This window comes from Dendrobates tinctorius, unplaced genomic scaffold (genome assembly GCF_039654945.1).
Source record: "Dendrobates tinctorius isolate UK_male_01 unplaced genomic scaffold, ASM3965494v1 ptg000115l, whole genome shotgun sequence".
NCBI lineage: Eukaryota > Metazoa > Chordata > Amphibia > Anura > Dendrobatidae > Dendrobates > Dendrobates tinctorius.
Window position 1 is genome coordinate 18,365,457 of NW_027361783.1, and position 26,006 is coordinate 18,391,462.

The 26,006-nt window shown below is 41.7% G+C and overlaps 1 protein-coding gene across 1 annotated transcript in view; it reads right to left on the minus strand.

Annotated features, from left to right (window-relative positions):
• The window catches only part of LOC141101163 (cadherin-7), a 463,705-nt gene that overhangs the window by 68,833 nt on the left and 368,866 nt on the right, over positions 1-26,006 (minus strand). The window contains exon 6 of the mRNA XM_073590022.1: positions 22,923-23,110. Within this exon, the coding sequence (XP_073446123.1) occupies positions 22,923-23,110 (188 nt within the window). The remainder of the gene's footprint in view (positions 1-22,922; positions 23,111-26,006) is intronic.

Consider the following 26,006-nt stretch of genomic DNA (forward strand, 5'->3'; position numbering starts at 1 on the left):
TAACATAGCAGGGTACATAGCTTTTTCAAGCCTTAGATTATAAAATGGCACCATAAAGCTATTGGATAGGTCGTAGTATCGGTTTGGATCACTTTTATCTATAGTCTGCAAATGACCAACAGTTTCATAAAAACTGCTTGAAAGTAAAACTCTTTGCTGTCATAGCAATCAATCAATGTTGTTTTTTTTTTAAAAAACTATTTGACATTTATATTCTTGCATTTTGAGGATCCACAGAGAGAACTGAAATGGACCAAATTGAAGGGAAGGATAAGATTTGCCATTTTGCAACAACAGATGTCATGTTTTGGATTTTATTATTATTTTTATTTTTATGAAATGATCATCAAAGAAGAGTCAGCATTTCTCCAATGAGAAAACTTTCTATTACACGGAATATTTTGAGCACACATGAGAATGAAAGCTGAAATATTTTAACATAAATCTTCACTTTACATGATATTATCGTAAATAAGAGAGATATAGTATTCCTTTACAATAGGAAATGCAACTACAGCCGAAGCAGCAGGGTGGCTCCGTGGCTACCACTGTTTCTTTGCAGCACTTGGGTCCAAGGTTTAAGGTACTGTCACACTAAGCGATATCGCTAGCAATATCGCTATAACTAGTGACGTTATAGCGATATTGCTAGTGATATCGCTGTGTCTGATACTTACCTACGACCCGCTCCCCCGCTGGTTATCGCTGATCGCGCAAGAACGTCTTGGAACGTATCTTGTCGTCAGCTTCCTGCGGCGCTTCCTGCTGTGACGACGAGCGTGGAGCTGGGCGGGAGGATGCAGGATCGCTTGGTGTGACAGGTAAATAGCGACCCCCGTCCCCTGCGATGTCGCTGGTGAGATCTGCCTGTGTGGCAGCTCACTAGCGACCACTTAGCGATGTACCAGCGATCCTGACCGCGTCATATCGCTGGTCGGGATCGCTGGTACATCGCTAAGTGTTACAGTACCTTTAAATCCCAGCAAGGACAACATTTCCAAGGATTGTGTATGTTCTCTCCATGTTTGTGTGGGTTTCCTCCCACACTTCAAAGACATACTTCAGTAGCATGCCAAAAATGTATTGTATCAAGGGAGGAAAGACCTAATCACTTACTCATGGACATAATATACATTTTGAACAAGAGGCTAAAATATACAGCTTCAAAAAGTATAATACGTTATATGAAATATTAATATATTCTGAAATTACATTACATTATCATATATATGAAGTATGAAATATTAAAACACCTTTATACCATGTCATGGTATGTAAAACACACACATATACATATAATGAATGGGCTAAAATCTTGTGGGACTTCAAGATCCAGCTGGATAAGCAGGTGTTATCTAACCAACCAGACATTGTCATAGTAGGCAAGGATCAGAAGACAACAATGATAATAGATGTGGCAGTGCCAAGTGACAGTAATATCAGAAAGAAGGAATATGAGAAGCTGGAGAAATACCAGGGCCTCAAATGAGAACTGGAGAAGATGTGGAAGGTGAAGGCAACAGTGATTCCAGTGGTGATAGGAGCACTTGGAGCAGTGACCCCTAAGTTGGGAAAATGGCTACAATAGATCCCAGGAGCAACATCTGAACTCTTTGTCCAGCAAAGTGCAATGCTGGGACAAACTAAGATCTTGCGCAGAACCCTCAAACTTGCAGGCCTCAGGTAGATGACCCGAGAATGGGAAAGGAGAAAAAAATAACACCCCCATCGGGGGTGAGAAGGAAGTTTTTTGTTTCATTCCACAACACTAAAGTAGGATTGCTAGGAAGGAAAAATCATGGAATTATGTAAATTATAGAAAAATTGATTGGCATGTTAATGAAATGCATGTTATGAAAAATGGAGATTTTTTTAAAAACATCTTTATTTATTCAGTATTGAGTATGCGAGCACCATTTACAGACCTGCACTTATACGCACTGGCATGCTATTGCTCAGGTCATTAATGGTTGTCTGAGGAAACTTCTGCCATGTTGAATTCACTTGGGCATGCAAATAATCAAAATCCAAAAATTGTCTCTTCTGACTCTTCATAAAATTGGCCGTAACACTGCTTCCACTACCAAATCAATGAAACAACTGTTAGAGGAGCTGTTAGTGTTCCTGGAATGAAGAGTAGAGGGGTTTTGCTACCATAAATTATGCTACACCATAATCCCAAGTGTAGGACTGGGGTAACAATCCCTCATAAAGACCTCTTCATGGTGTTGCCCATGTGGTCTGCAGACCAATATCTGGCTATCTTTTCTTCTAAGACAGAAAGTTTTCTCAGCACTGAGCAGGATAGATTTCGGTCATATAATTCTTGGCCAGTTAATCTGTCAGAGCTGGGGGTATGCACAATGGTGGGGAGGATTCTTTGGATATTTAGTTGAGTGGCCACTGGGTATTATATGCAATGTGTGAACAAGAAAAAGAGACATACTATACATCAGGGATCACAAAAATGTACAAATAGTATCAAAAGAGTCTTTATTCAGATTGTCATAGAAAAAAACCACACCCCTGCCCCTGACGAAGCCACTGAGGTGGTGACACGCGTTGGGCTCATGCCTCCTGACCCTCCGGTTTGGTAACATTCTGGTCATGCTCAATCCATTATGCTTGGTCTTTGAAATGTCCATTTTACCTGCATAGGTGTTAATTGTTGTAACTATCTCCATGCTGTATGCATGGAACTTCAACTTCTATATAAAGACATTCTAGGTACAGACTTTCACATAGGTTTCACAGTAGCCTCTTAGTGGCCATTCATTATATCATCGTGTCTTAAATTGGAATTCTCACTTTGCTTCCTTTTTTTATTTTTATGCAATGTGGATCATTGGAGGCACACCTCCCTGCTAGTTTTCTGGGGGGATCCTATCATTTACTGCAATACTGTTGCTATTACCAATAGAGTTGAGCGATACCGTCCGATACTTCAAAGTATCGGATCGGAATGGATCGGCCGATCTTTAAAAAAAGTATCTGTATCGCCGATTCCGATACCGGAAGTCCCATTCAAGTCTATGGGACTTCCGGTATCGGAATAAGAAAAACCCTGTTTTTGCCTTGTACAGCCTCTCTGGGGTCTGTACGGGCCTTTCGGGGGGCTGTGCCGGCCTGCCAGGGGGTCTGTGCAGGCTCCGGTGGTCTGTGCCGGCCTGCCGGGGGGCTGTGCCGGCCTGCCGGTGGTCTGTGCAGGCTCCGGGGGCTGTGCCGGCCTGCCGGGGGGCTGTGCCGGCCTGCCGGGGGGCTGTGCAGGCTCCGGGGGGCTGTGCCGGCCTGCCGGGGGGCTGTGCCGGCCTGCCGGTGGTCTGTGCAGGCTCCGGGGGGCTGTGCCGGCCTGCCGGGGGGCTGTGCCGGCCTGCCGGTGGTCTGTGCAGGCTTCGGGGGTCTGTGCAGGCATCGTCCGATGGGACTACAAGTCCCATCGGGCGATGCCTGCTACCATGACAGTGATTGACACATTAGCCAATGATGGGACAGTAGTAGTCCCATCATCCGGCTAATGTGTTGAATGTAAAAAAAAAAAAAAAAAATTACATGCTACATACATGCTACATACATACAACATGCATACTACATACATGCTACATTCATACTACATACTACATACATGCTACATTCATACTACATAAATACTACATGCAACATACATACTACATATATACTACATGCATGCTACATACATACTGCATGCTACATACATACTACATGCTACATACATACCACATATATACTACATACATACTACATGCATGCTACATACATACCACGTACATACTAAATACATACTACATACATACTACATGCATGCTACATGCTACATACATAACACATATATACTACATGCATGCTACATACATACTACATGCTACATACATACCACATACATACTACATGCATGCTGCATACATACTACATGCATGCTACATACATACTACATGCTACATACTACATATATACTACATGCATGCTACATACATACTACATGCTACATACATACTACATATATACTACATGCATGCTACATACATACTACATGCTACATACATACTACATTTATACTACATGCATGCTACATACATACTACATGCTACATACATACTACATGTATACTACATGCATGCTACATACATACTACATGCTACATACATACTACATATATACTACATGCATGCTACATACATACTACATGCTACATACATACTACATATATACTACATGCATGCTACATACATACTACATGCTACATACATACTACATATATACTACATGCATGGTACATACATACTACATGCTACATACATACTACATATATACTACATGCATGCTACATACTACATGCTACATACATATTACATATATACTACATGCATGCTACATACTACATGCTACATACATACTACATATATACTACATGCATGCTACATACATACTACATACATACTACATACATGCTACATACATACTACATGCTACATACATACCACATACATACTACATATATACTACATGCATGCTACATACATACTGCATGCTACATGCATGCTACATACATACTACATACATACTACATGCTACATACATACCACATATATACTACATACATACAATACATTCATACAATACATACATAGACATACAGTACATATAACATAGAGTAACATACTTACCAATACTTGTCACATTGTTCCCCGAAGCCATTGTCTTTTCCGGAATAAATATTAACATAACAAACCACAAAAATACTCACCCACGATCCGAAGCAGTCCACGAGTGTGTCCCACGACGATCTTGGGTAGAGAACTGCAGCATCAGCTGATGCTGCCGTTCTCTACGGGCTGCAGGAATCCAATGACAGAAGGTAGGTATCCTTCCGCACTGTATTCCTCCGCCACTTAAAAAAAAAAAAAGTCCCTAGTCTCACTTTATGCCATTGCTGTGTGGGAATTTCCCACACAGCTTTTACCATAAAGTGAGACTAGGGACTTTTTTTTTTTTAAGTGGCGGAGGAATACAGTGCGGAAGGATACCTACCTTCCGTCATTGGATTCCTGCAGCCCGTAGAGAACGGCAGCATCAGCTGATGCTGCAGTTCTCTACCCAAGATCGTCGTGGGACACACTCGTGGACTGCTTCGGATCGTGGGTGAGTATTTTTGTGGTTTGTTATGTTAATATTTATTCCGGAAAAGACAATGGCTTCGGGGAACAATGTGACAAGTATTGGTAAGTATGTTACTCTATGTTATATGTACTGTATGTCTATGTATGTATTGTATGAATGTATTGTATGTATGTAGTATATATGTGGTATGTATGTAGCATGTAGTATGTATGTAGTATGTATGTAGCATGCATGTAGCATGCAGTATGTATGTAGCATGCATGTAGTATATATGTAGTATGTATGTAGCATGCATGTAGTATATATGTAGTATGTATGTAGCATGTAGCATGTATGTAGTATGTATGTGGTATGTATGTAGCATGTAGTATGTATGTAGCATGCATGTAGTATATATGTAGTATGTATGTAGCATGTAGTATGTATGTAGTATGTATGTAGTATGTATGTGGTATGTATGTAGCATGTAGTATGTATGTAGCATGCATGTAGCATGCATGTAGCATGTATGTAGCATGCATGTAGTATGTATGTAGCATGCATGTAGTATGTATGTAGTATGTATGTAGTATGTATGTAGCATGCATGTAGTATGTATGTAGTATGTATGTAGTATGTATGTAGCATGCAGTATGTATGTAGCATGTATGTAGCATGTATGTAGTATGTATGTAGTATATATGTAGTATGTATGTAGCATGTAGTATGTATGTAGCATGCATGTAGTATGTATGTAGTATTTTTTTTTTTTTTTTTTTAACATTTAACACATTAGCCGGATGATAGGACTACTACTGTCCCATCATTGGCTAATGTGTCAATCACTGTCATGGTAGCAGGCATCGCCAGATGGGACTTGTAGTCCCATCGGACGATGCTTGCACAGACCCCCGGACATCAGCACAGCCCCCCGGCAGGCCGGCACAGCCCCCCGGCAGGCCGGTACAGACCCCCACAGGGTGCACAGACCACCGGCAGGCCGGCACAGCCCCCCGGCAGGCCGGTACAGACCCCCACAGGGTGCACAGACCACCGGCAGGCCGGCACAGCCCCCCGGCAGGCCGGTACAGACCCCCACAGGGTGCACAGACCACCGGCAGGCCGGCACAGCCCCCCGGCAGGCCGGTACAGACCCCGGGCAGTCCACACAGCCCCCCGGCAGGCCGGCAGAGACCCCCGGAAGGCCCGAAATGACGGCGCATCATGATGCGCACACACCGCGCATCATGATGACGTCAGGCTGTCAATCAACTTTGAACTTCCGATTCCGATGCCGAATTCCGATATTGAAAAAATATCGGAAGTCGGTATCGGAATACCGATACAGCAAGTATCGGCCGATACCCGATACTTGCGGTATCGGAATGCTCAACACTAATTACCACTACTCTTTCAGCATTTATCTGTTTATCCACAATCATCCTGTTTATGTATCATGTCAGCATATATGGAGTTTTAATTTATCATGTCTACATGAGGCACTCCAGACACAACTGTTCATGTAGTATCTATAGCAGCCACTTAGTGGCCGGCTGCCTATTAGGGTGTCAGAATTAACTTCTATATAAAAGCATGCTAGGTATAGACTTTCATATAGCATTTATACTAGCCACCTAGTGGCCATTCATTATATCAACGTGTCTTAAATTGGAATTCTCACTTTGCTTGCCTTTTTTTTTATTTTTATGCAATGCGGATCATTGGAGGCACACCTCCCTGCTAGTTCTCTGGGGGATCCTCTCATTTACTGCATTACTGTTGCTATTACCATTACTCTTGCAGTATTTATCTGTTTATCCACAATCATCCTGTTTATGTCTACATAAGGCACTCCAGGCGTAGCGTTTCATGCAGGATCTACGGTAGTCACTTAGTGGCTGATTGCCATATTAGGGTGTCAGAATTGGTACTTTGTCTTGTTAGGTATTTGTTAATTTCCTGTGTAAAGTCTATTTTTGGAGGTTTCCTCCTTCCTAGGCCTTTGGGGGACCATCGTAAGACTGGAATACTGTTGTCATTATTTTTCAGTATTTATCTGTTTATTCATAAGTGCTCTCTCCATTGTGTTCCTTTACCATGCCAATACATGTGGGGTTTCCATTTACTCTGTATAGGATCTATATGTGATTGACCGGTTTGGGTTCAGGGGGACTATAACATCTTGGTGCTTTTTGTCCTGCTTTTAATTGTTTTTAACTACTTGTTGGTGTGTTTTTTTTCTATGAGAATCTGAATAAAGAATCTTTTGATAATATTTGTACATTTTTGTGATGCCTGGTGTATAGTATGTCTCTTTTTCTTGTTCATACCATAACTCTTTTTTGACATACTCCAGGTTGGTACCACATAGTTCATTGATATGTGATGGTGCCCTCCATCCCCCTTTTCTCTGGGTATTATATGCAGCCGCACGAAAGCTAATAAGACTAGAATCTGTTAGGTTCTAAGCAGCTTATACCTAATACAGAAACTAGAAACATGTTGTTCACTCAACTAGCTGACGAGAGTAAGAAAATAACGTTTAATACTAGTAGAGAGTAAAAGTGTCTGCATAAAATGTAATTGTGTGTGCCAACATTGATCAATAAAACCTTTCCTGATATCTGCTTGTTGCTTTTTGTTCTGCCAGTTATACAATACTTCAACAATATGAAATCAATTTCAGCTATACCTGGCACACATACAAAGAGCAAATAGCACCTTTTTTCCTTTTTTTAAATACTGCATCATTATTGAAAGAGTGGCATATTCACTGATCTTCATCCATTAACCTTTAGTTCACTCTTTTATCTGTCACCAGAACTTTAAAACTGACAATGTTTCGCATTATGAGCTGTAAAATGCATATAAATCAATGTGGCCTTATCAGTGGATAATAATTTGCCATTAGCCAGTCTTCCATAGACTTAAACTCTATTTTCTAAAGTGTTGGGCATTAGTTGCAGAATTCTGCTGTAGTTCTTACACTAGAGGAGAATGTTTTTTTTTTTCTTTTATTCTTTCCCTACCATTCTTTTTAATCATTTTTCATTGTCAACTTCACCCAAATAGTAATCACTTAGTCCTAAGTCCAAGTGCTCTGTTCACATGTCTGTCTATCCTTTCTGTTTCTGTTTGTCAGGTCTGATTAGAACAGAGAAGATAAATCGAATTAGCATCCTGCATATTCCTGTTTCAATCAGAAGCAGAAGAACCCTATTGATTTATATGGAGCCTTTCTGATTTCTGCTTTGTTTTAGAATGGAAGAAAAAGTTTGGCAGAGTGAACTTTCTCCTTTTCGTTTGTCTATTCCATTCAGAAGAAAAACAGATATCTAAGCAAAGCTGAAGAGCCTTCACTCAGTTACCTTTGTGCTTTTTAGCTTCTAAATTTCCATAAATTTAATTCAACAATGACTTGGGCTTTATTCTGTATACGCATGCATTTATCTGTACAATTTTCATACGATGTATCATGAATTGTCTATCTAGGGTCACTTGTGAGAATTGTTGATGACTAGAGATGAATAAATTTTTTACCTGACTTACTCTTTCATTGATATTTTAAAATAATAAAATGTCTCTTTCATTCAGAAACATTGGATAGATAACTTTTCATAAGTTAATATGAGCTAAAAGACAAGAAAAGGTAAAGCAAAACGCGAATGCCATCATTTACTCTTTTGATAGTCCTCCAATGATCTTTTTTTGCATACGTTTCGAACAAATTTATTACACCAAATTTTTTTTTGCAATTTTTTTAATTATTTTTATTATTTTTTTAATGATTCTTGTTAATTTCTTTATATACAATATTTTTCAAAAGTTATAGGCCGGTGTGGAAAAATGCTGCAAAGTAAGAACAGCTTTAAAAATAGAATTTTCAATTCATTTTTATCAATTAACAAAATGCAAAGTCAATGAACAAAAGAGAAATCTAAAATAAACCTTTGTCTTTAAAACAGCATCAATTCTTCTAGTACACTTGCACACAGCTTTTGAAGGAAAAAGAGAAGTTGTTCCAAACATTTTGGAGAGCCAACCACAGATCTTCTGTGGATATAGGCTTGTGCAAATTGTTGTGTGCCTTCACATAATCCCAGAGAGACTCAATAATGCTGACATGAGGGCTCCTTAGGGGCCATAGCATGATTTACAGGACTCCTTGAAAACAAAGCCAAGCGACTCAATTATGCATGAAAACATAGGCGTTTGGGTGCAGAACAATGGCAGCAGGTGCTCTGGACTGATGATTCAAACTCTCAAATACTTTACTGCAAATAAATGGCAGTTTGTTTGCTAAAGGACTGGAGAGTGGTACAGTAATGTATGTCTGCGGTTAACGGTGAAGTATGTTGCATGTTTTAGTCTGCATTTCAGTAAGCAAAGTTTGGGATTTGGTCAGGATTAATGGTGTCCTCAAAGCTGAGAAATATAGGCAGATACTTATCCATCATGCAATACCATCGGGGAGAAATACAACTGGATCCACATTTATTCTGCGGCAGGAAAATGACCCCAAACATACAGCCAATGTGAATATCTTCAATTTAAATGATAAATTAGTAATTTCAGTGATATGGCTTCCGTAGAGCTCTGATCTCAACATCATTGAGTTATTCTGTGATTATATGAAGAGACAGAAGAACTTGCACAAGGTTACATAGAAGATCTTGCTCTCCAAGATGCTTGGCAACCATATTTATTCTTAAGGCTTTTTTATTTTGCAGCATTTTTTTTGCACTTGTCTAACACTTTTGCACATTGCCTTTTCTACCTTTTCTATAGCAACATGAAAGTGAATATTTATGAGTTAAAATTGGAAGAAAATTTTTGATGCTTGGCTAAGATGAAAATTAAGTTGTGTTTTTTATCACTCAAAGACAAGCAATGAATAAAATAAAGTCACTAAAGACAGGGCAAGACATACTATATGCCAAAAGTATGTGGATATCCTTCCTAAATAATGAGTTAATGCTTTTTAACCACACCTGCTGCAAAAGAGATCCATGAAATTAAAGAGGTTGTCCTCTACTTTAACATTTGTGACCTATCCTGTATAGGTCACCAATGTCTGATTTGTAAAGGTGCAACACCCGGCACCCCCCACTGATAATGCCATATCCTTTAAGTTAAAGTTGCCAGCCTCCCTACAAATACTCAATTCCTTCTATTTGTCCCTCCTGAAGCCAGTCATCTTGAGTCCCTTCTTTGAGGATCCTGATGTCACACCTGTTCCCACCAGCTCCGAGTATGTCTTTGAGTTGAATAATATCCTAGCCTTGAAGCGGGTGAGAGGGAAGACATCTTTCTTAGTTGATTGGAGGGGATTTCGACCTGAAGAAAGATTTTCGGAGCCCAAAGAAAATATTCATGCTCCATTTCTTATTCAGAAATTTCTTGGAGGCCTGAAGAAGAGTGGGTGTAAGGGGGTACTGTTAGCACAGCGCCAGCGCCCCTGCACATGTCCCCTTCCTTTCCCCTTCAGGGACAGTGGCATGTTCACTTAGCGGTCCATGTTTCTTCGGCATCTGCTTGCTCCCAAAACATGTGCATAGCACATTGGTCTCCTGGGAGTGTGGTTAGGGCACGTGCGCTCCAGGCCTCTTCAAGGGCCAGCATGCACTGTTTAAAATGTGCCCTGTCAATAGATTGCCAAAATCTGATACTTAAGGCACCCTTCCCTTATTGGGAGGTGCCTTAGAAATTTCACTAGTCAGCTTAAATCCTACTACCTAGTTGTAAGGTGTAAGTTTGTAGTTGTAACTGTACTACTCATATCTGACCCTATTCGTCCCAATCACCTGATCCTGTCTACCCTCTCTTTACCTGATACTGCCTGTCCTGCTGTATCTATACCCAAAACCATCCTGCTTGTGCCTAATCCTGTTACTGATCCTTTTGAATCAGCTCCTGCATGCCTGCACATGTGATCCCGCACCTGTATCCATCCCATGTTCCTGTACCAGTCCTGCCTGTGCCTGACTCCACATCTGTCAATTTGCTATATTCCTCCTTCTAAACCAATTCCTGGTCAGTCCTGCCTCCATGCCATTTGCGGGTCAGCTGCTGTGGTTCTGGAGTTCATCCTGAAATAGCATCTGGTATCCAGCCGGGTTCAAGTCTAACCACACCATCAGGGGCTCTAATGAAGAAACAGATGGTTCCACAACCACCTGCGTAACAGATTGCAATGAAAGGTGACATCCCTATACACAGTGGATAACACACCATCCACGATTTATAATAGGTGATGAAAGCAATTCTCTTGACTTCACAATTACCTGCACCCTAATGAAAGCATGCTCATTACATACATTAACACAATTAAGTAGAATACGAGTGACTGCTGCTTTTATTCTAGGATTTTTTAATACATTAGAACAATGTCTAAATTCATAGCTTGAATCTAAGTATTCAGAAAACTTGCAACACCTTGCTCTATATTAATTGTGTGAATTATGCATAAACACATAGCTTACTACCGGCATAACACAACTGGTGTCAACATGCAGTAGAGGTCATCATTTTCAATTATATTCTAACCATTTTGCCACTCAAGTCGAGAATGACAATCAAATTTAGGAAACAATCTGGCCTTGAATGGTTTATGAGCTGCAAAATTTGCTTGGCTGCAATAATAACTTTTCTAGTCAGTGGCGCTTGTTTTGTAAATAAAGTTTAATGAAACTGCACATTTTTATTATCGTTAATACAATAAAGCCATAAAAGTAAATTGATATGGTAGCTTACACAGCAATTTTCTCCCAGGTTGTCAATTAAATAGGAGATACACTTTAAATGGAGTTTCTAATAATATCTGTTAGATCTGATCAGCCTACCAATACTAAAATTATTTCCATAGCTGGGAGTAAATTAAAGCTTCAAAGTAAAGATCCTTTTTGTTAAAAAAGCCAAAGTATAATTTATAAACTACATTTGCGATAATAATTAATTAGATTGTAAAAACTAATTACAGGTGATATCTGGAAGCGAAAAAAAAATAAAGATCTCCGTATCTTTCAATCGACTGTGAAAAATGTATTTAATTTCAAATTCTAAATTGAAAATGATCTTTCAAAAATAAATATTATTCCAAATGAAGTTGAACTGTATAATTGATACATATAGAGACTGGGTACAGATGGTATTATTATTGTAAAAAGTGGAAAAAAAAACAGCACCAAACTGTTGACTGCAGTCTGAGTTAGTCCTTAATATGAAGCATTCCACATAATGATGAGTTGCGTGGTGCATGAAAATGTGTTGAAGACCAAGTGTGTTCAATATTGAAAAAAAAGAAACAGCACTGAGCATTTCTTCTTAAAAATGGCTAAAGGACAATCCTTTATCATGCAGGAAGAGCAAGGAAGTGAAGGAGAACAACAGCTGTTTCGCACCAATCCCAATGCTTCTGCAAGTCCAAACCATTTGCATGTTAAAGGATTGTCCTGCCACATGGAATAAAGGACATTAACCTTTTTTAAGTAGCAATGGTGAGTGATGTTTCTTTTTTCAATATTGAACACATTTGGTATTATTATTGTATAAGCATTTGAAATGGGGACATTTATTGAAGTGGAATTGAATTCTCTTTGAATTTCACAAAAATATGAATTTTGTAGACATTCGCTCTTCGAGAACTCTAAAATAAACAAGGTGACTATCATTTTGATGAACCATAGATGGCCAGGAAAAATAGAAAGCATTATAAAGTAACACCTGAACACTCATCTGCTCTGCCATCTGATCGCCCCCCCTCCACCGCCTCCACGTTTCTTCTTTTCAAGTTTCTCTCTATCATGCTTATCTTCAGCATGCTTCATTCTGGATCATGGCTTCCGGCGCAATAAGGCCTGTGATGTTCCTGCATATCATGACATTGCAGCATGCCAGACATGCTTCCCACTGGGAGCTTGTTAGGCCTTGGGAGATACAGCATAATGTTTTGACATCATAATGTGCACAGCTACGTCACAATTCACAGGGGTGTCAGAGACTTAGTTACAGCGGCAGCTGTGGCAAAGCGTGAAGCAGGCCAAAGAAGATGCATGTGATGGGGAAGGAAAAAAGATGTGCAGAGAGGGCCTGCTTCAGATTTTCATGGGTCCTGGGCAGAAGAGTCTCAGTGGGCCACTTTATCACATACCATGATTCATGATGCACAGACAAGAAATATAGGTTTAGTATAATGACAAAGATTTCAGTTACATCTTACGTCTCATGAGTGATGTCTATTGTAAATTCTACAATAGCTCAGAAATCAGTGAATCCTTGCCGTGCATAGTCCATGCGCTGTGTGGATTCAAAAGCCTGCAGTCACCCAGAGTTACTGAAAAATTTTCATTTTAATGTGGACAGTATAGTTCTTCATACATTATTATGTACACCATATAGTCTTCCATCCAGGATAATGAGCACCACATAGTCCTCCACAGTATTATGAACACCACATAGTCCTCCATACAGGGTTATGGGCCCCATATATATCTATATACACTATTATAGGCCCCATATATTGTTCTATACACTATAATCGACCACATACAATGTTACGTACAGTATATTGTTCTATACACTATAATGGAACACATACAATGCTCCGTACAGTATATTGGCCACATATAATGCTCCATACAGTATATTGTCCGCATATAATGCTCCATACAGATTAATTGGCCCCATATATTTCTCCATACAGTGTAATGGGTCCCATATATTGCTCCATACAGTATAATGGGCCATATATAATGCTCCATGCAGTATAATGGGTCCCATATAATGCACCATTCAGTATACAGGGCCCCATATATTGTTCCATATAGCATATAATGGCCCCATATAGTGCTCCATACAGTATAATGGGCCCTCTATAGTGTTCCATACAGTATAATGAGCCCCACATAATGCTGCATACAGCATAATATTCCCCAGATAAAACTCCATATAGTATATAATGGCCCCATATATTGCTCCATACAGTAAAATGGTCCAATATATTGCTCCATTCAGAATAATTTTGTCATATAGTGCTCTATACAGTATAATGGGCCCCATATAGTGCTCCTTGTCATGATCCAGGTTGGATATGACAGGTTTTGAATAAGTAACCTTTTTTTTCCTTTGAGCTGGTTGCTTGGAGTTGGTTTTGCCCCCGGTGGCCATTGGGGTTATTGCACGGTGGTTTCTCTTGTTCTAGTTTGCCCCCAGTGGTGGTTAGTGTTATTGCACATGATAATGAAGCAGGTGTGATTCCTTGGGTCCTGCCTATAAAGCTGTAGCAGGTGATTTCACTCACGGTTGGTGATATTGGTCTTTTCCAATCATCCTTGGTGAAGGAAGGAACTTGAGAAGAGTCCCGAGCAGCTCAGTCAGAATCCTGGAGTGGCAGCTATGGTGTCAGCGAGGAGTTCCTGCAAAGCTTGGAGGAGTGACAGCTATGGTGTCAGTGTGGAGATCTTGCAAAGCTTGGTGGAGTGGGAGCTATGGTGAAAGCTGCACTCAGATGCTGGACTCTTGCTGGAAGAGAGCTGCACTCAGATGCTGGATTCTGTTGCTGGAAAGCTGCACTCGGATGCTGAACTCTGTTGCTGTAAAGCTGCACTCACATGCGGGACTCTGGTGCTGGAAAGCTGCACTCAAGTGTTGGATCTGGTTGGCGGAAAAGATGCACTCAGGTGTCGGACTCTGTTGCTGGGAGCATTAGCAGCAGAGCAAAGCTAAGTGTTGTTTCCCTGTTTGTCACTTTCCTCAATGTGTGTTTTAGTGCAGTGGTGGGATTAGTTTCTGCACCGTCCACTTCACTAGTAAGGGATTGGTTCAGGGCGAGCTAGGGATTTCAGGTATCCTGATTGGTGCCCGGTGCGGAACCGGCCTAGGGATCGTTAGAAGTGTAGAGACACTGACTCAGGGGAGTGCAGGAGGTCTCCATGTCCCCGTTCCCTATCGCAGGGCCATCATTGAAATTGTTTTCCTGGTGTTCCCCTTTATTCTGAAATTAGCCCTGCTGGAGGTGGTGTATCCAGACATACGTGTACTACAGATATTCGCCAGCTGGAGGCGGTGTATCCGGCTGCACATTCTACTATTTAAATTTGCCCTGCTGGAGGCGATGTATCCAGGGTAACGCGTGTCATATAAATTCGCCCTGCTGGAGGCAGTGTGTCCAGGCACACGTGACCATGACATTATCACCAACCTTACATTTTTTTTTTCTGGTAGGCCTTTGGCCAGGTTCAGGCCGGTGAGTAATTGTTGCTGGGCCTCACTGAGGTGAGTGAGGAGCTGCATGGTGTGTTGAAGCAGTTCCAGCGGCAGTTATCAAGGTCTGGGGCCTTCCCTCTGGCTCAACCAGAAAATCGAATTGCGGCTCTGGCAAAGAAGCCCCCAGAGTCCCTGCTGGTGAGCATGACTTGCTCATGCACGCGGACGCACCCAGGCATGTGGGAGGAGTGGGTGTCCCCATGGTGCTGCCTGGTATTCCCCGAGGTAAAGGGGTACTACCCTGTGGTGGGTGGATTTGTGTTATAGTCCGCGGGGCTCACGTCAAACCTTCCACACCACTGAAGAAGCCGCCCCCTCCTGGTCATGTGGAGGAAGGCGACCAGGGTGTGCATATTTCCTCCATACCACCGTCCCCTTCTCCTCCAGTTGTGGTTGCAGGGGTGCTGCCAGGGAGTAGGGGCAAGTCTCAACCCTCACCATTAGCCAACCCAGAGAGGTGCAGGCTTCGTAGTAGGAGGGGTTGGAGGGTGGTGTTTCCCTTGGTGAATAGCGGGGGTGTGAGTGTGGTGACACAGGGGGACGCCTCTGTTGTCTGTTCCAGTAAAAGTTCACAGTATTTGACAAAGTAATGAGTGGCAATAAACGTTCTGGTCCGGACCAGTGTGTGAACGAGCGTGTATGGGTGTCCACCAAATAACATCCAGTGGAAGTGGGTGCGGAGTCTTGTCAGCTTGTTTTACCTTCAAACATGCGCATACACAACTCGCTCCCTAGGACAGTGCTCTGGGGATGTGCAACGCCACCAGAGCATACTGTTAGGTGTCGGGTTCCTGCCACTGCACAGCAGGAATCCAGAGCCTTGCACCCAGTGGTCTCCCATTCTTCTTCGGCCGCAGTGGAGCCTGCTCAGCAGATTCGTTGGTCCCGGCGCTCTGCCCAGGCCAACTCCGTGGGTTTGCTTGCTGTTGCCACCTCTGACACAGCTATGACAATGCATGCTGCTCAGCAGCGAGATTCTCCAGGGACTAAGTCCTCATGTCGGGCCACTGAGCATGCCCATGGAGTGATCTCCCATTGGAGATCGAGGGTCACGTGCTCAGGTCCTGCTTGTGTTCAGATTGGCCCATCCGAGAAGCCAGGAAGGTCCCGGACACCCGTGGCTATAAAAGGTTCGCATTGCCACTCGCCCATGCGCTAGTATAGACTGTATTTACAGACTATGTGGAGTGAGTGATGTATGCACGTATGAATGTCTCTGGTGAGTGACTCATTAAGAAACCCCTACCCTTGGTACGCATGTGTTGTGCAGCCTAGGCTGCTAGCGCCCAGGCTTAGGCGTAGGTAGGTCTGAGGTTGAGTCAGACATCTGGCCTCACTAGGGACTCTGCACGCCTCAGTGCACATGCTCCATAGAAAGCGTCTATAGCGGCGCTCGTGGCAATGACGCTGCGCGTTCAGTGGGCCTAGAAGGACTCTAACCCCGTGTCCTTGGGGTAGAGTTCTGTGGCCATACACTGTGCATTCTTTTGCCCGAGCTCTGTGAGTTAACATGCTCCGGCATCTACTTTACCACCTCTGCACGGTGGACCCCGGGCTGCGAACGCACCTACTATTATTTTGTAATTTGGTGCGTTCCGCCAGCCCTAACACATACATTGCCCATACCAGCGGTACCCATTTGTCATTAACCTGAGGTACAGGTAGTTGCAGAGGTGAACTCTGGATCTGGCCGTCCCCTCTGTAGGTGGTTCACTGATGAGGAGTGATCTTGAGGGTCCAGAGGCCCCTCATTGAGGGAGAGTACTGTCATGATCCAGGTTGGATATGATAGGTTTTGAATAAGTAAACATATTTTTCCTTTGAGCTGGTTGCTTGGAGTTGGTTTTGCCCCCGGTGGCCATTGGGGTTATTGCACAGTGGTGTCTTTTGTTCTAGTTTGCCCTCGGTGGTGGCTAGTGTTATTGCACATGATAATGAAGCAGGTGTGATTCCTTGGGTCCTGCCTATAAAGGTGTAGCAGGTGATTTCACTCACTGTTGGTGATATTGGTCTTTTCCAACCATCCTTGGTGAAGGAAGGAACTTGAGAAGAGTCCCGGGTAGCTCAGTCAGAATCCTGGAGTGGCAGCTATGGTGTCAGCGAGGAGTTCTTGCAAAGCTTGGAGGAGTGGCAGCTATGGTGTCAGTGTGGAGTTCTTGCAAAGCTTGGTGGAGTACAGCTATGGTGTCAGCGAGGAGTTCTTGCAAAGCTTGGTGGAGTGGCAGCTATGGTGAAAGCTGCACTCAGATGCTGGACTCTGTTACTGGAAGAGCGCTGCACTCAGATGCCTGACTCTGTTGCTGTAAAGCTGCAATCAGATGCTGAACTCTGTTGCTGTAAAGCTGCACTCACATGCGGGACTCTGTTGCTGGAAAGCTGCACTCAGGTGTTGGATCCGGTTGGCGGAAAAGATGCATTCAGGTGTCGGACTCTGTTGCTGGGAGCATTAGCAACAGAGCAAAGCTAAGTGGTGTTTCTCTGTTTGTCACTTTCCTCAATGTGTGTTTTAGTGCAGTGGTGGGATTAGTTTCTGCACCGTCCACTTCACTAGTAAGGGATTGGTTCAGGGCGAGCTAGGGATTTCAGGTATCCTGATCGGTGCCCGGTGCGGAACCGGCCTAGGGATCGTTAGAAGTGTAGAGACACTGACTCAGGGGAGTGCAGGAGGTCTCCATGTCCCCATTCCCTATCGCAGGGCCACCATTGTAATTGTTTTCCTGGTTTTCCCCTTTATTTTGAAATTCGCCGGCTGGAGGCAGTGTATCCGGCTGCACGTTCTATTATTTAAATTCGCCCTGCTGGAGGCGGTGTATCCAGGGTCACGTGTGTCATATAAATTCGCCCTGTTTGAGGTGGTGTCATTCGTGACCATGACACACCATACATAAAAAATAAATAATCAAATACTCACCTCTCCTCATTCCCCACAGTGATGTCAACTCAGTGTCTTCTGGTACTCTGCACAGCTGGGCAGAGGGTGCATTGTACTGATGTTATTGTGCCCCCTGGCCTGAGACATCACAGAAAGCCAGAAGATGCTAAAGATACCGGAGCTGCGGGAATTGGCAAGAGGTGAGTATTTAAGGAGGGCTGGTGCTAGCACTGACACTGGGCTCCCCCGACTCATGGGCCCCATAGAGTGTCATGTCCCAGACAGCGAATAGGTCCCCATGTTTGTCCAGGACCCAGGCACTTGCCCAGGTGTGCCAGGTGATGACGCCAGCTGTGGGCGCAGAGGACTGTTGGGGTGGCAGGACATATAATTGTTGAAGTGACTAATAATTTTCTTTTTTTACATCCTATATTTATCATGCTCTGAAGTCTACAGTGATCTACAGCATAATTAGGAACATTATTAAGGCATTGAATAACCTTGATGGAAATGGAATTTACCTGGTAAATTTGAGAGATATGCCAAATTACATAGTTACATATTTATACAGGTTGAGAAAAGACTTAGGTCCATCAAGTTCAACCTTTACCTACCAATTATAAATTCTTTGTCACTAAATTATGTAAATTATCTATATGCCATTAGTTCCGAGGAAATCATAAAGCCTTTTTTAAAATCTATTATAATGTCTGTCATTACTACCTTTTGTGGTAGGGCTTTCCACAGTCTGACTGCTCTAACAAAAAAGAACCCTTTCCTATTTAGATATATCAAAATCGCCTTTCTTCCTCTTGCATTGAGTTTTCCATGGTCCTTACTATGGATTTTGGAAGGAAAAAGTCATGTGCCAATCCTTTGCATTGACCACACATGTTAATACATATAAATGAGATCTCCTCTGAGACATCTTTCTTCTTAGCTAGACAAGCCTAATATTTCCAACCTCTCCTCATATGAGAGGCCTTACAGTACATCCCCCGTAATAATAGAGTTGCCCGCCTTTAAACTGACTCTAACTTCTGAAAATCATTTTTAAAATGTGAACCTCAAAACTGGATCCTGTATTCTAGATGTGGCCTCACAAGTGATTTATTTAGAGGTAACAATACATTGGGATCACAGGATTTTATCTTTTTATACACCCTAAAATCGTGTTTGCTTTTGCAGATGCTGCTTGACACTGAGTAGTGCTGCTCCTCTTACTTGTAACAAGAATATCCAATTCTTTCTGTTCTATAGTCCTGAGTAAATTTCCATTTAATGTACATGCAGCAATGCGATTACTTTGTCCTAGGAGCATTACTCTACATTGATCAACATTCAAAATAAGTTTCCAAGTGTTTGTCAATGCAAACATCTTATCCAGATCATTTTGTAACATTGTGTTATCAAGGTCAGTTTTTAATATCCTACTTTTTGTAGTTTGGTGTCATCAACAAAGACTGACACTTTACTCTCTACTAAAATCTCTGCGGATTTGATCATCTATAGAAGTAGAGATGGGTGAACCTGAACAATAAAGTTTGGGGTCTGTACCAAACACTTACTGTTCGGGCACAGACCCCGAACACGGACTTTTCCAGGAGGTACTTGTTACTGTTTGGGTTCAGCATCCTGAACATCATGTGTTTACCATGCCATCATCTGCATGACAGCGTGAGGAATACTGGCGGCTTTGATTGGCGGTCAGATTATTACCACTGGTCAAAAAACTGCAGCTCCCACACTGTCAGATGGGACATCTTGGCACCATCCAGGCTGAAAACCGCTTATCGCAGATATGGATTACCTGTGGGACAGTATGCTGGACAAGTGGGGGACATGGTTGTTTTTCTATTTTTATTTTTCTACAGGAGACTTGGACTTCAATGGAATGGGAATTAGGTGAGTATAACTATTTTTTATTTTTAAATAGAAAAGTAAAGCAGCCTGTATTTTTATTTAAAAGAAAGGACTTTATAAGACACAGCAAAAATAGACACCTCTACATTACTAACTTGTGGTCTTGATGTCAGCGGCCATAAAACAGCTGATATTAACCCCAGAAATGTTAACTTTAACCCCAGAAATGTTAACCTCACTTGCCACCACCATTGGGAAAGTGGGAAGTACCAGCATAGTGCAAGAACTGGTGCATCTAATAGATGCGACTTCTCTGGGGAGGCTGTGGGCTGATATTTTTAGGCTCGGGTTTGAAATATCCGTGGCTCCTTACCAGCTTGAGAATACCAGCCCCAAACTGTATGCTTTAGCCTGGCTGGTTGTCAAAAATGGGGGACAGATCTTTTTTGTAATTATTTTATTTACATAATTGATAAAACACTGACAGCGAAGTGTTGCAGGCCACAGATGTCAGTTTTGGTCATGCTGGTTATCAAAACTAGAGGGGAACCCACGCTTGTTTCATTAAATTTATTTATAGCGCATTCGGCGTCTGATGAATACTCCCATCAGCCACTGCCTGCTCTTGCTGTTATTAGTGGCAGCAGGTGTAGGTTGATGGGAGTATTACTCTCTCACCAGCCGATGCCTCTGTGACCAGAAATAAACTTTTTAAATCTGGTCACAGCTGTGGGCTCATGCTGTCATCTGACAGTGTGAGAACTGCAGCTCTCTGACAGGTGGTAATGACCTTAACACCAATCAGATGCAGTGTTTGCCGTGCTGTCATGCAGATGACAACGTGGCAAACAATGGATGTTAAAGCCCCCCATTGATGTGAATGGGGTCCGGGATCAGGTTCTGGCACTGTTCTGGTACCCGAAGTGAACTTTATTTAACTGTTTGGCCAAAACCCACTGGAATCAAACATCCAGCGGTTCGCCCATCATTGAAAGGAAGCATCAATGATGAAATAATAAAGCTTCAATTGATAACATGACAATTTGCCTATGAAATCACAATATAACTTCTCTTACTTTTCATAATTTCATCAAAACAAGAAATACACATATAAGAAAAAAAGAAATAATATTTCTTAAATTCTGTACTTGAATAACATTGATTTGAGAATGGATATGTGTGTGTCATCACTCTTCATAATAGTAAATAGCAGTTATAGAAAATGCCTGATGCAGTGTACTTGCATGAACATTCATTGTGGCATTAAATGATGACCACTTCTTCCTTTTAGATGCAATGTGAAGAGTTGCATATTAACTAGAATGTGGATTTTTTTTACCTTGCTCTGCACATAGAGTGGAAAAATGTAAAAAAAGAAAGAAAACTAATACCCATCTACTTATTTCTCCACCCACCTCCACTGCTCACACTCCTTTTTACGGGATGAGCAGACCTGTGGAAGTTCAGGTTCTTGTACAGGTTCTTGTTTAGTCCAAAGTTTGGTTCAATTGCAAGAACTGCGCCTGAACTTTTCCCACAACCCTAAACCCATTGAAAACAATGGAGACCTGAACTTTTACAACAGGAGAAGGGAGAAGTTTGGTAAAAACCCTGAACTTTTAAGTTCAGGTCCGCTCATCTCTAGCCTTTATGCACCTCCATACTGCCACATTCTAAAAACATTGGCATCTTAACACTATTCCACTTTGACATCCCTATTCGCATCCGGAAGTCCCTGTCTAGAGTGCAAGTTATAAAGATGACTTTAAGCCAGGAATGAGACATCTCTGCACATGTGCATTGCAAGGTTACCGTGACATTATGATATCACAACGTGCACAGAGAACTTGCAATTCACACTAGGCTAGGACGTACAGCTGTGAGGACACTTGGGCATATCCCTGGACTAGTTGCAGCAAGAACTCTGGCTTAGTATGAAAATACTCAATGTTTAAGCATGCGGCATTGGTCAGATGAGCAGCTGAGGACTGTACAGGGAACAGTTAGCAGCAGAGGTTAGCATTGAAGTCTTTAGTTCTTTAGGTCTTCTTTTTTTCTTTCTACATCTTACATATATTATGCCTTAAGATCTCTTCAAATGGCAAAGCATAACAAGGGAAATTATATTCTTGGGAAATCAAATTTGATGGTAAAACCCACATTATTTGGAGAATAAGGTACTTGTCAGATCCTTTTCATCTCTACTTATTTATATATTAAACCACTAGGACTTAGAAAGAAAAGCATAATTCTATGAAAGCTGCTCAGAACAAAGAAAAAAATGAAATGGGTTATTGGAGAGTTCAAGAAATTAAACTAGCTGTAAAAAAAAATAAAGAAAAAAACAAACATAACTCACCTAATAAAGCATCTACTGCTCCAGTATTTATGCTTTTGTAGCTTTTGGTATTCGTTATTTAGTTTCTTGTAGCAATTAAATAGTGTGGCAGTACATGACCACTGCAGCCAATCACAAAACACAGCAATGATGTTCACATGTATTGAAAGTCATGTCTAAGGCCAGTGCTAAAATGGCATGTCATCGATGCATAAAAAAAGAAAAGACCAAGGACAAGGACACATAACAGCATTGGTGCTAAAGCAGTGGGGGTATTTACCATATTTAGACATCTGCTCCTGATGGCTTGTTTTTCTAAACCAATAAGTGACTACTTTGAGTTATAATTTATCTTACCAAAGCCTGGAGTGAGGTAATAAAAATGCTCCACATTATAAACTTCTAGGAGTGAGGCATACCTTCATTAAAGCAGAAAAATCAAAACAAAAATTAAAAGAAACACAGCTTTACCTTCTGAACTGCAACAATTCCTTCTTGCGTATCTTTGTCTACGGAGATTTTAAACACTCCGTCCACATCATCATCGACAATCTTATATTCCATCTCTGCATTTTCTCCAATATCAGCATCTGCTGCTTTAATCCTTGCCACTGTTGAGCCAACAGGCAAGGATTCAGGCACATAATACTGTTCAGACTCTGGAGAAAGAAAGGTAAATCATGAGTAAACATTTATCCACAGGTTAATGCCGCATGACATGTATAATCAAGATTTTGGAGATATGGGAATACTCCTCAGGTTGATGGAAGATTTCCCATTTCCAAAAACTAAGTACTATGTTTGACCTTGCTACACTAGTTTAGAGATACAGTATCCTTAAATATTAAAACTTCTTTTTACATGAAAAGCTCATAATTGTTTTTAGTTTTCTTTTTTTCTGACACATTTCAGGTATTAAGATTTAAAATTTACACAGAAATCTGAAAATATTTCAAGTCATCTTATTATGACTTGGGTGGGGCTTTTGGTAAAATTTAAAAAACCAGGCTCTTTTGAGGTAAAATGTAAAATAAAACTTGCCTAATGATACTTTCCTATTCCCATGATGCTCGGATGTTCCTTTACATATCCTTCCTAGTTTGGGCAAGTGCAGATGGCTGGAGATTCTCTGATCCAAGAGAATCATGGCGATTATGCAAATAACATTCTGATCAGATTGATCTGAGTATCAGCATAGAGTTATCCGATTCTCTAGAATGAAGCACACTTTGAGGAGAAGGTGGAAAACAACATTTCTCTAACGTCTCCATTCTGTCAGTTCATAGAAATCAGCCTGCACTTACATATAATCTGATGATTTTAGCCCACTCATTTTATTGCATGGCTGAGTGTGATCCAAATAACGGATCCATTTCAGACAAGTAGTGAAAAAATCGTATATGTGAATGACCATAAAGACTTACATTGGTCCAGGTGCGATCTGATTTTATGTTGGATCGCAATTGGACTGATAATATGGTCTTCTGCATGAGTCCTTTAAAGCAATGCATGATATTTTGGCCACAGCATATTTACTACTGCAATCATTGCATCCTCCATGACATATCATGCACAGCGTGATCCTGGTGGCAGACTGTGATTGTCCATCACAGTCACTCACTGTGTACCATATTGCATTGCCATAAATAAGTAATGGTGGGAACCAGAGGACAATGGCAAAAGACTTAAAAGGGTATCAGTTTTGGCAATTTATTTTTATTTCTATCAATGCTTAAGCTTTTCAATACAATTTCCAATATTTTTTTGGTCTCAAGACCTCCTTTTGCTCTCCTGTAAAGGCTATTCTTTGATAATGAAGGGGAATTACTTGCCGACATGTGAGGTAAATACAGGTGCACAACTGTTCTCACAAGCAGTACAGTTATCAGAGCTGCGTGCCTGTGTTATATAATATCCTTGTCTTAAAGGGACTCTGTCAGCACAGAAGGACTATTCAAACAGGAGCTAAGAGTGTCACGGCAGTGTCAATCTTTGATACACCTTACCACCTGCTTGTTTTCCATCTGTCTTCCTTCTTTCTTGGCTCCATGAAGCCAGAGCTGTCAATGAAAGAAAATAGGGAAGGTGGGGGGTGGAAACTGAGAAAAAACTAGCAGGTGGGAAAATGTATATAAATGTCTGGCAGCCACCATTAGGACCGAGCACCTGTACTTGGTTTGAACAGTCATTCTATGCTGAAAGAGACCCCTTAAACAATTTAAAGTTCCTTTTAAATGACAGTAAACCGAGGATGTGATATTACACAGGAAATGGGAATTATTTATTACTATTCACAGACAATATAATTTTTACTCCTTTTTACTAAATAACATATTACTATGTCATGTAGTGGGTATAGGTGCAGCAGGCTCAGGAGCTAAGCCCGCTTCATACTCTGCTGGTTCCATCACCTGCCTCAAACAGCTAAGGCTGGTTTCACATTAGGGTTTTTTAGCTCAGCGCAATGTGCGCGTCCATGCGAATGCGCCATGTGCCCATATGTTTAACAAGGCGGGCGCATGGTCTAGCGTTTGCACGCGTTCACATGTGTTTTTTTGTAGTGTGCGCCTAGGCGCGCCCGACGCAACCTGTTGCATTTCTGGGTCCGTCCAACGGCGAAAAAACGCATGCACATGCTTGCGCAAGGAATGCAACAAAATAATGCATTACAGTATATGGGAATGCAGGCGCGCGCATGGAAATGAGCACGGCTGCATTTAAAATCGAATGCGTTTTAAGAGTTAACATGGCTAGAAACTGGTTAAAACGCATGCGTCTAAAAAACGCAAACGCATGCAAAGCGCATGATGTGTTTTTGGCATGCGTTTCTATTGCGCATGAAACGCAGCGCTAAAAAACGCTAATGTGCAAGTAGCCTAAGTTGTGCAATCCTGTTCCAGCATATTTTGGGTGTTTATTGCCTACAAAGCATGTCAATGGATTGCCATGATAATTGACCCTGTCGCCACTATCCTTGTATTTCTGTAAAGCCCAAACAAAGGATGGCTATGTCAGAGCATGATTTGTATTAGGCCTGTTTCACACTTCCGTTTTTGACCATCAGTCAAAATCCACTGTTTTAATAAAAAAACGGATCCGCCATTTTTTTGGCAGATCCGTTTTTTTCCCCATTGAGTTGCATTATCGGTGGATCTTGATGGATGGCCATCCGTTGGATCCGTTTTTTTGCGGATTTGCCAAATTTTTTGCGTCCGCCGACATGCCTGGATGGATCATGCAACGTTTTGTTTGCTGCAGGATCCGCATTTTACAGTGCACACGCCCGGAGGCAGGAAGTCAGCCGGAAATTTAACCCTGAAATCCTTTCTGGTGGACGGAAAAAATTCTCTCTCTCTCCTTCCCGGACTGCGGTTCCTTTAAAATTCTTTATTCAACGGATCAGTAAAAAAAAACGATCCGGTGGCATCCGTTCACATCAGTTACCAACAGATCCGCTTTCCGCCATTTTGGCGGATTTTAACTGACACAAAAAAACTGAAGTGTGAAACAGGCTTTACATATTACAATTCCTACTACTGCATATGGGAAAAGTGA